Source organism: Apium graveolens, chromosome 7 (assembly GCF_009905375.1).
Source record: "Apium graveolens cultivar Ventura chromosome 7, ASM990537v1, whole genome shotgun sequence".
Lineage (NCBI taxonomy): Eukaryota > Viridiplantae > Streptophyta > Magnoliopsida > Apiales > Apiaceae > Apium > Apium graveolens.
In genome coordinates this window covers 46736417-46748675 of record NC_133653.1, presented here as the reverse complement: position 1 = coordinate 46748675, position 12259 = coordinate 46736417, and the positions used below count along the sequence as shown (strand labels likewise).

The 12259-nt window shown below is 34.4% G+C and overlaps 1 protein-coding gene across 2 annotated transcripts; it reads right to left on the bottom strand.

Annotated features, from left to right (window-relative positions):
* Nucleotides 1-2676: 2676 nt before the first annotated feature.
* Nucleotides 2677-8256, bottom strand: LOC141672010 (uncharacterized). Of its 2 annotated transcripts, XM_074478491.1 has the most exons (12): nucleotides 7821-8255; nucleotides 7469-7553; nucleotides 6490-6620; nucleotides 6267-6369; nucleotides 6061-6075; nucleotides 5102-5247; nucleotides 4812-5007; nucleotides 4552-4626; nucleotides 4002-4118; nucleotides 3593-3637; nucleotides 3099-3197; nucleotides 2677-3002 (listed from the first exon to the last, which is right to left on the bottom strand). In XM_074478491.1, exons 1-12 carry the CDS (start codon nucleotides 8159-8161, stop codon nucleotides 2982-2984), a joined length of 1374 nt encoding a protein of 457 aa, XP_074334592.1. In that variant the 5' UTR covers nucleotides 8162-8255; the 3' UTR covers nucleotides 2677-2981. The 2 variants fall into 2 exon arrangements, with proteins under 2 accessions (XP_074334592.1, XP_074334593.1); XM_074478492.1 differs by lacking the exon at nucleotides 4552-4626 and having other exon boundaries at nucleotides 7821-8256.
* Between the last annotated feature and the right edge of the window lie 4003 nt (nucleotides 8257-12259).

Here is a 12259-nt window from a genome sequence, read left to right as displayed (position 1 = left end):
CGAAATTAAAGATATTAACAGTCAAAATTGTACATTGGTAAACGTGTCCAACACAAATAGGAAACGTTTTTAGGGACAGAGGGAGTAGTTGATAATTGTTAATCTATATTATCTAACATTAGGATCTAACAGAGTCTAAACTAATAGGTACATTGGTTTCACACAAACCAAAAATCGAGTCAAAGCAAGAAACAGCAGCCCAATCACTTAAGCCGTGAAATTAATCTCACCACTTATCGGCTAAGAGTCATATAGATAGTCCCTAGTTTTGAAATGCCACATGTAAAAATAGCAGCCCAATACTCATATGCATAGAGTCATATAGATAGTCCATTGACTTGAGAGTCTTTAAGTATGAGTGAATGTAGTAAACCACGAACTAAATTTAGGGAAGAAAAAATGCAGTGAAACAACAGTCAAATTCTCAGAATCATTATGCTAGATTATACAAAATCCAAAGGATTGCTTATTTGTCTCTTACAGCATAATAATAAATGTGAAACCTCATCCATTATCACTTTTTTGTTCGAAAATATAAACCATATTCAGATCTCAAGCCAACAACCATTCCCTAACAATTACTAGGATTGTGATACAAAATAAAGTTTTAACTACTCCAAAGAAGCTTCAACATTCTCCCATGATTTAAAGGTCTTACTATAACAAAAAAAAGGCATATCTAGAAACAAATATGAAAAATACAATGTGTAACAGAAACAGAAATGAACCCAGATTTACTGGAAAAAAAGTTTAAAACTTTAGCAATACCCGCATCCCCAAAATAAAATTAGAAAGCAGAAAATAGTTTTTTGCTGATTGCTAGTTTCCAAAACTTGCTGATTATTACTTTCTAGAACATTTTGTAAAGTTATCCATTACCTCCTTACCAACTGCAGCAAGTGATTGCTCATCCTCTTCAATTCTTCTTTGGCAGCATTATACCGAGCATTGATCGGCTCAAGTGCCACGGAAGCCTCCTTCCGCTCTGCCTCCAATTTTTTGAGTCCAAATTCAACATTAGAATGAACCTCTTTGCATGTATCTCTCTCTATGGTCAAAGTCTCAATTTTCTCTTCTTCTTGAGACAACTCTTCTGTAACCAGAAGTAATTCAGATGTCAACTCCTCTTTTTTAAACTTTAAAGAATCTACATGACTCTTAGTTCTAGACAGTTGGTCTTGAGCACAATATAACTTCTCAGTCACATCAGACATAAGCTGCACTTGATAATTATAACGAGCGCTCAAGTCCCAGTCACCCCGATTTTCCCCATCTTTAGCTGCAAATTCTAGCTCTTGTCTTTGTGCAATAAATTTATAAACTTCCCCGGCAAAGGATCTATAATCATCTCCTAATTCCGTCAGTGTCCTGTAACACCTATTTGCAAGATCAATCATATCCATGACCTATAGATTGTCATCAGAACATGTAAGTTGGGTCACCAGCTCAGATTTTAATACAGATGCTGCATTAACCAGATGTTGACGATCCTTATGTGAAACTTTTTCACGAGATCTTGGTTTTGTTGCATGTTCAAGCATGAAAAGAAGGTCACATTTTGGCTTTTCATTCTCCGGAGAAGAAGGAAGCTCCACTGGAGGTACCTCATCCCTAGTTTCTACAGGTGGCATTTCAAAACCTACAAGAAACAAAATCACGTTACCACATCAATATCACAGTTTCATTTCACTCTAATACAATATATACATCACAAAATCATGGTAATCAACTATATTAAAACAAAATATATTTCATGATAATGGCAAACAATCCAAAAATATTTGTGAAATTTACATCTATGCCAATAAACACAGGACAGATTCATTAATTAAAATACAAATATATATCACAAAATCTTGCCCTAATCTTGAGATTTAATTTAATTTACATTGTTATAACTTATAAGGCTATTAGTTGCTGCATGCATTTTAATTGAAGATTATTTTCAAACACACGGACACATACATTGATGATTGATACACATACACATGCAAAGTTATATTTGTGAGAGATACATAGGAGGGGGGGGGGGAGGGCTACCAGAAGAAGTTACTGTGAGTTCTTGCTCCTCATTTTCAACTTGTAAAGAAATGTGCTTTCTCTTGTTATTCTCACAGCTTCTAGTGGTAGTGGGGTTATCGAAAACAGCCGGCCTCCGGCGAACCCTGCTTGATCTTCTCAGGCTTGCTCTGTCTCCACCCTGTTCCTGCTGCAGCAAACTGCTTGATTTTCTCATCTTTTTTAATTGAAATATAGAGAGACTTGATATATTTTCTTGAATTATAGTAGTAGTAAAATAGTGGGGGGATTTGATATCTTTGTAAATTGAAATGGGGCTTTTTTGCTACTTAGATCTGATTACACATTGATTGGGACTCATAAGCTATATATTGCACGCATTTTACCAGGATTTGCAAATGTCTTTCTTTCATTTAATGTCAACTGTCACATTTAATCTCTCTATTTCTCAAAAATTGAGCTGATTCTTACTACGATTTTGCTAATTATGATCCCGAATTAAAAGTCTTGAACAAAAAGTATTGCCTGCACTTGTCATTAATCCATTTTCTTACCGTTAAAACGTATCTAGTGTTAAGATTTATTTTTCATGTGGCTTACATGTTAATACAAAACCGTCTGATTTCTTGCATCTAAATTCAATATTTATCCGAAAAATGCACTATGAAACAATATACATTTGAAATTTCAAATCTAAAATATCTCGGATAAATTCTAGTAATTTTCAAATGTTTCTACACAGGTGTCGAGCTTTCCTTGCATCTAAAAGCGGCCTACAAGCACAGATAATAGGCGCCATAATTTTTGATGAACTTCCACTTGCAAAAGGACACGGGCAGAGCAAGTACGGGTTGATCAGTTGTCATGCTGATCTGGGAAACACAGCTTCATGTACATCTTATACATATTGACACGAGATGAAGCCATCAGCAACTATGCAACCCAGCAAAAGTACATATTGATCAATTTGCATCAACAAATATCTGCAGAATCCATTAAGAACAATTAACATAAATCTAGATTCTCTGTGTTGAGCACTTTTATGTTGGGTGAATTTACAATACTGCAAAATCACTGACCTCTAGATTTAGCATAGGGTCGTATGTTTTTTTCTCACTCGTGTCGAACACGATTATGCCTGTGATTTTCTGAACCCCCAGTTTAGTGGCAATCAGGTTCTGCACAAGCAAAGGCATTTCTGCTGATAATACTAGATATAGATGCAGCGAGTAGCGTGATAGATTAAAATTTTAGACAACAAGCAACCCTTAGCTCAGAATATAATACTACATTGCCGTACACATATGGTCCCGTGGTGTTGGACTCTCATGCCCTTTAAGTAAAATATAACAAGTATTAAAAAAAACATCTTCATATGATGATAAAAGTAACCACTTATTCTGACCCATTTTCCATTTTGAAGTGATATCACACGTACCAAATTTAAATAGATAGAATAAGAAGGGAGATGAAATCACATTAAGCTTCTGTGCTAACCTCACTAATATCATCCTAAGTGCCTAGGCATATATAAACTCAACCACAATATTCTCATTTTCCTACTAGTACATACCAAATGAAGTTCTGAAGACCCAAATGGCTGTAACCGAGGTAGTGCCTGTAATTTGTCAGAGTAGTATATTAGTATCATTAACTAGGATTCATTCATAAATTATAAGGACCAACGGGCTTAATAACGCTTATTAGTCATTGACTGCAAGTGTTGAAGCAAATTCAGTCGTAATTTTTTTAAATAGGAAGCTATGTTTCAACTGCTTTGCAATAGGTACCGCCTTCTAACAAAATGAAAGTAATAGAAGGTAAATATCATACTTGTACTTGATCATTCTTTAAAAACAAAATAACTTATGTATACCTTTCTTGCTTTCTGTTTCCAACAACCCCATCTGTCTTGGCTTTTCCAAATTACAAATACAACATAAAAATATATGCATGGCTGAAAAAGTTTTCAAATAATTTACCATCGTTTGGATGCCATTAACCATGACAACTTGCTCACTGCTTAGACCACTTTGAGATAACCAGACTTCAAAAGGACCCAGTAGCCTATCCGTTTGGTTTGTGAGATTCAAGCGTACCTAAAAAGGCATCAACCAAAAGTCAGAATTGTCAATAATCAGACAAACTGCTACTACCGAATCATTCATTTCAACTGCAGGGAATTGTTTTTCTACTGTATGACATCCACACTTTCGAATCCAGATTCATATGTTGTATACAGAGTAAGTTTAGTCCAACATGAGAATAAAGTTGTAAAACTTAAAACTAAAACTGGAATTATAACCACAAAACCATGACTTCTACTAAAACTAAATCTCTTTAGCACCTCATTCAAGAAAAGAGTAACATGTACTAATTTTACTACCAAAGCTTTGTTAGACCTTTCCTTGTTACCTTTAGTAGCACCAATATAAATCTACGATCACTACAAAGAGATTGATTGAACGCAGGAAACTTATTGCCATACAAACGGCATCATTTGCTTGTAATAACATTAAATAATAAAATTACCTCAAATGGTTTTTCCAAGCTGATAACAGATGGTACATCCGTAGCTTGCAAATCAATCTCTTTGTGCCTAATAGGCTACAGGATAGTAATTTTGTATGTCAAGTAGTGTACTATCATAACCAGACAATAATCTAACATAAAGGAGTAAAAAAAATTTAATGCCCATATTTCAATATCCAAAGGACACGAGGATTGTACATATGTCAACACCTAATGTACATAGATTACCCTTAGATAAGTTTAAAAGTATTGTAACTTACACTACCAAGAATCTGCTGTGTCTGCAGGCGCCCAGGCTCGCCCAGATTCGTACGCCATGTTATCTGGAGTTTGCCAAGGATGTTACTGCCCTCTACATTTGTACGTGGAGATCCTTCTGATACCATCCTCAGTTGATAGAGGTAATTGTGAATTCCTCCCCCTGATCTAATAAGAGTTGGTGGCTTGAACACCTCTCTGTAAAACAAAATAATGATAGAAGAATAAGAATAAACCCAAAACACATTTTTCTAATACTTATGAAACTGCACTAACAGGTTGGTCACACTACCTGATTTTATCAGCTTCTTGTGAATGGTGAAGATCAGCATTTAGAAGTGTACCAGCCCAATTCTGAGCTGGTTCAAAGTCGACTTGATCCATGTACAAATTTGACTTTGTATTATTTTCGAGACACGCCTCTAAATATGTAATATCCTGCGAATAAAACAGCTTTCACCTACTTAATATATGTTCAAAGTATGTCAACATTCACATTATGACATAATTTCTATATCTTTTGGGAACTATATATGTGATTGGCAGTCAAAACTCGAAATATAAAACATGCAGGAAAAGTATATGAAGCAGCTAAGAACTTGCTGCTCATTAATTAAGAATATTGAAGTTATATTGATGGCAGATATTATATAAGATCGCCCTGAGGCCGCACAACAACTGCCACCAAGGCGAAAGGTTCAAAACTAGAAGAGCCATCAGAAAATTGGGCAGGTTCGTGTTTATGCACATCCTCATGTTACCTACTAGATTAGTTCCAGGGCATCTGTAGATTGCTTAATTTAAAGTAGTGAGGGTCACTTGGTATATAAAATATATATGAGGTAAAATCTAAATTTGATAGGAAATTTCAAAAAATGTTGAAAAAAGGTTTTTTGAAAAAAGGTTACAAATTGAAAAAGAAGGAAGAGAGAATTAGTGAGATGAGAGAGAAGAGTATCATAAATGTTGGTGTCATTAATGTTAGCATGCCAATTGTCAATCAAATTAAAATTATATCTAGATTAATTGAGAAATTGGCAAGTGTCCTCTTTTAAGGAGAGAGTAACACTTGGCATAGCAATTGAATTAAAATAATAGATTAATTGAAAAATTGACAAGTGTTCTCTTTTAAGGAGAGTGTGACGCTTGGCATAGCTTGTACTTTGTTTTAGTATAGTGTAGATAGCAAGATCAGTAGATCACAATACTCAGTCCTTCACAATTGCAAAGTTTCTAACACTGTCAACCTACCTTCACAACTCGCACCTGCACAAGAAAGAAAGGACATTGTTAAGTTGGTAAAAATAAAAGTCAAAACTAAACAAATACTACCTATTAACAGAACGCAAATGCCAAATATGATTAAAGGGAAACTTATTGTCAATGTGCATGTTCCAATGATTATCAAAAAAATTACTCGGGACCAAAACATGTCAAATGTCTTAAGAGAGTGGTACCTTTGTCCTGACTGAAAGTGGATTCGCAACCATGAACTTGAAAAACTGTGGGAGATATTTACGTTCTCCCTCACTGTCAGTATACAGAGCAGTGCACACCAACCTAAAGAAGATAAAACAACCTTACCAGGTCAGACCAGATTAGAGTTATATATTACGTGAAGTACTGAAGTAATATCAGTTACCAAGAAAAGACCACAATATCATCACTGTACCGACTTACGTGTGTGCACCGAGTTCTTTAACATCATGTTCCACAATAAAATCATAACGCCCACCAGCACGAATCGATTCAACAGGTGATTTCGAGGTATCTAAAAGCATTATTCTTTGCCTCTCTGTTTGAATTTCTGCCTGCAATTAGTCACATTGGAACTTTCCTAGGCATTAAATGATCTAGATTCTAGACTGAACTTCCATGTACCATAATAAACAAACTAGTGTTGGATGTTGGCATATTTATGTATAAATTATACAATCAAAGAAAGATAAACAATTACTCATACATTCTTCACATACAGTCTAACCAAGTACTTTAAGATATATATCATTGTTGGTTTAATTGCAATGTAATTGTTCTATTACCTCTTCCTGCTAATATATAGTAATTATTTATTATCTATAAGGTGTTAGTGATTATTCAATCCTTCATCATCCAGCTTGACTTAAGTAAAAAAAAAAACCTCCCTCGAGCGAAAAACAGAGAAAAGTAGACTTAAAAACAATTTTACTGCATCATGTACTGATCTGATTAACTAATTATAAATGAGGGATCGTGGAGAAACGCCTATTAATACGCATCACACAGCTATCCGACAAAGAAGAAAGAGTCTAATAACTTTTTATAAACAAATAGATAAACAGAAGCAAAACCAGTTCTAGTATGTTTGCTACAAAAGTACAATACAAACACTGAAACACATTACAAAGTGGTATTCAATCATATACGCAAATACACTACACAGAATATGACAATGCAGAACCATCCAAGTCATCCCATCAAATGCTGACTTAAACCAAACCATACCCACATATTACACAAACGATATTCCATAACTAACATATTACACATTATTGTCTACCACTGTCTCAAATGACATTAAATGTCTTCGAAAATGTAGCTAGTAAATACTAACAGCACAAGGGTAAGAAGTTCAAGTTCAAAAAAGAACGTAAAAAGGGTGACAGAGAAATACAATTACCTTAATATGAATCTCCCTAACTTCGAAATTAGAACTATTATTTATACTTATATAACTGCAAAAGGTCTCCCCAAGATATATAGCCCTGCACAAACACAAAAATTCCACATATCACAATTCCATAATCTAAATACCGACACGACCCGATTATGCAAAATGGTATCAAAATCCATAAATTCACTTATACACGGAACTCTAATAAATGAAAAACATTGAAAAAAGACCCAAACTGTGACGTAAAACATAACTCGACCCGACCCGGATTTGCAAAATGGAAATATACACTCATAAATGAATGACAGTAAAATACGACCCGACCCGACCCGAATTGAGAAGAGAGAGATGACCCGACCCGAAAGATTGGGGGAGAACGAGAAGACCCGGGATGCCCATAGCATCAGAAGGATGATCAAGTAACAATCTGGTACGATAAGTGAGATCAGAAGAAGAATCAGGACCGTTGGATTTGGAATCAACGGCTGAGATTAGACCGGAGAAATTATCGTCAGCAATAGAATCATCAAAAAGATCTTCGCCGGCGAGAAGATCGAAAGGATCGAAACGGAGAGGAGTGGTGTCGACTTGAAATGTAGGGCGGCAGAGTCTCATTACTCTGAATGCTAGTGAGTGGGGCCCGCCGGAACCGCTCTGTGCCGCCGCCGTCGCGGAGGCGGAGGAGGAGGAGGAGCTCATTTTTTGGGTACTTGAGATTAAATTCCGGGAGGGCAGAGTGAAGTGAAGATCTCTCTCTCTCTAACGAGACTGTTCTATTTTGTTTCTGTTTTAATTCGAAATTAATCGGTTAATTGAAAATAGTTAAAAATGGATATATTTTAAATTTTTAATAATATTAAATAAATAGTTAAAATATATTACTTAATAGTAATTTATAATTATTAATCTGATTTTAAAAGGTCTTATATTTTAAAATTAATCAAGTATTAATCATAAACAAATTTACAACTTAGAAATCACTCTTCACATGGAAGTACAAGAATAAGATTGAAACATTTCTAAGAAATTTTTTATGGATATTGGACTTGAAGGGCTTTAACATTAAAATCACTTATGAGCCTCGTAAAAATATCTTTTTATCACTTATGCTAATTCTAGTAACAAGAAAATTTTAGAAAAGTTTCACTCACTTATATCAGGATTATATATGATGAAAATTAGAATTATTGAGTTACAATATCATTACTTCCAAACTCATAGATTCAAAATCTTTTACATTTTGACATAAAAAATTAGGTCATCCACTTGTCTCTATGATACGTCATATTATAGATAATTCTATTAGTCATCCTCCTAAAATTTTTAAAACTCTTTCCAACAATGATCTTTCATATTCAACATATTCTTTGAAAAAACTGATTATTCGATCATCTCTTACTAAAGTTCAATTTGAAAGCCCAAATTCTCTAGAAAGGATCCAAGGCGACATATATGGACCTATCTACCAATCATCTAGCAAATTTAGGTACCTCATGGTATTTAATCAATGTCTCAACTAAATGGTCTCATGTTTATCTTTTTTTTTAACTATAATGATACTTTTGCAAAATTACTTGCACAAATAATCAAATTACGAGCTCAATTCTCATATTATTGCATTAAGTCAATTCGTTTAGATAATGCCGGTGAATTCACTTCTGCAACATTTGTCGACTATTGCATGTCTGTAGGAATCTAGTTGAGCACCCAGTTTTCATGTACATACTAAAAATGGGTTAGCCGAGTCTTTTATCAAAAGACTTCAACTTATGGCAAGACCGTTGTTAAAAGCAAAATTAACTACATCTATTTGGGATTATGCAATACTTCATGCTGCTATTATTATTAGGATTAGACCAACTGCCTATAACCAACATTTTCCGCTACAACTGGTACTTGGTCAAATTCCTAATATATCTCACTTCAAAATTTTTAGAAGTGCAATATATGTACTGATTGCTTCACCACAAAGATCGAAGATGGGAGTTCAAAGAAGAATACGTATCTACGTTAGTTTTGATTCCACATCTATAATTAGATAACTGGAGATTTATTTAGCACAAGATATGCATATTGTCATTTTGATGAGTCTATGTTTCCTTTTTTAGGGGAGATAAACATTTGAATAAATTTAATCATGACATAACATGTAATGCATCAGGATTACATTTTCTGGACCCATGTACTGGTCAATGCGAACTTGAAGTTAAAATAGTTACCAATATGCAAAATATCGCAAATCAAATGCCTGAGCATTTAACAATTCTAGAAATGTAATAAAATCTCATATACATCCAGTAAACACTCCAGTTAGAGTATATATACCAATTCAAAAATCATATACAAAAGAATTAGTCACAGATTTCAAAGCCACTCTTGAAGCATGGTAGACCGGTCAGTTAAAAAGAGGTTGCACCATGAAAATAAAAAATAAAGAAAATTACCCATGAAGTGGCACATGCCCCAGAAGAAGCAAATACCCCTGATGTGGTATTGTCTCCTGAAGAGATTCCAATCCCCGAAGATACGGGATTAAACAATCATGAAATTTCAATAAATTATTGCATGATATGAAATTATGGGATCAAAGTAAAGCCATTATCGATGATGTATTTGTGTATTATGCGACATTGGATGTCGACATAAATTCTGATCCTAAACCACAAAGTGTGGTTGAATGCCGTTAAAGAAAAGACTGGCTAAAATGGAAAGATGCAATACAAACAAAATTAAATTCATTGCATAAAAGAGAAGTATTTGGACCTGTTGTCCAAACACCAATTGGTGTGAACCCTGTTCGGAATAAATAGGTATCCATAAGAAAATGAAATAAAAAGAATGAAATTATGAGATATAAAACCCGACTTGTAGCACAAGAGTTTTCTCAAAGGCCTGAAATTAATTATCAAGAGACATACTCGCCAGTGATGGATGAAATTACATTTCATTTTAAATTAGGTATGGCATTTAAAGAAGAGTTAGAAACACGTCTTATGGACATCGTTACTACATACCTAGATGGATCACTTGGTAGTGAGAATTTTATAAAAATCCCAGAAGGGTTAAAAATGGACGAGTTCAAGAAATCTCGTCATATATAGTACATTAAACTTTAACGATCGTTGTATGAATTGATAGTGGAACTTAGTCTTTATTTAGAAAAAATGGGTATATTAGTTATCAAATTTCTCCCTGTATTTTTATCAAAAAATTACAATTTGGTTTTGTGATTATTTTTGTATATGTGAATGATTTAAACCTTGTAGGAACAGCTACAAAGATTGATGAAGTTGTCATATATCTAAAGATAGGGTTTGAAGTGAAAGATCTTCAAAGGATAAAATATTACCTTGGTATACAAGTCGAGCACTTGTCATTGGGAATTTTCCTCCACCAATCTACATATACAAAAAAGGTTTTAAACTGATTTTACATGGATAAATCTCATCCATTGACTACTCTAATGGTGATTAGATCTTTAGAACCTGAGAAAGATCCATTTCGACCACGAGAAGATAGTCGTCATTTTTGTTTTATAATATAACCCTTTTTAAAGAGGCTCCGGACGGCGCGTTGTCTTAAGCCCTGGGCCTGGGCTAGCCCTTGCTTATGGATCTTCGCCGCTTGCTTTTGCGCCAAGGTTGCTTACGCGTTCTCGGACGAGGTTTTTGAACAGAACTTCGAGCTCTAAAAAAAGCCAAGAATCAGACTTCTCCAGTAGATTCTAAGAAGAAGGAAACTACCAACCTGCCAATCCTGTTTTGAAAGGTATATCCATAAAAGAGCCATTCCTAACAACTCAATCAAACAGACCAATCACTAAGTCTAAGACTGCTGAAATTGATGAAGAGCTTCTTGGTCCTGAAATCCCATGTCTAGGTGTAATTGGTGCACTTATGTATCTTGTGAAAAATACAAGGAAGGATATTGCATTTGCTGTAAATTTATTGGCTAGATTTAGCTATTCTCCGATGGACAAATATTGGAATGGAATCAAACATATATTCTGTTATCTTCGTGGAACGGCAGATTTGGGTTATTCTTCCCCGAAAACTCGTAATCTCAATTGACTGGATATGCAGACGCTGGATATTTGTTAGATCCTCATTTTGACAAATCACAAGCTAGATATATATTCACATATTACCGTACAACTATTTCCTGGAAATTCACAAAGAAAACTATAGTGGTCACCTCAACAAATCACTCAAAACTAATTATAATTCATGAATCTAGTAAAGAATGTGTTTGTTTGCGGTCTATCATCAAGAATATTTAAGAATCGTGTGGATTACCAGACATCACATGAAGTCCAACTGTAATGTTTGAGGATAACACTACATGCATTGATCAACTCAAGGAAGGATATATCAAAAAAGACGGGATAAAGCATATTTTACCGAAGTCCTTCTACACTTATGAGTTTTAAGAGAATGGTGAAATTGATGTACAATAAATTCGGTCATGTGACAATCTTGCAGATTTATTTACGAAATCATTATCGAATTCAACATTTGGGAAATTAAGGTGTAACGTTGGAATGCGTGGACTCAAGGATCTGTTATAACAAAATTTCAGAGAATGATTCATTTTTCTAAGGGGAGATTGTACTCTTTTATCTTCGATAAAGTTTTTATCCAACTGGGTTTTTCTTTGACAGGGTTTTAGCGAGGCAATCTATGATCCAAGTTAAATGATAATCAAAGGGGAGTGTTATAATAGATTGTAATATAATGAGTCAATGGTTAAATAGTAAAGTTAGACATAGGAGTAGAAAATTTATATATGCATTTAATG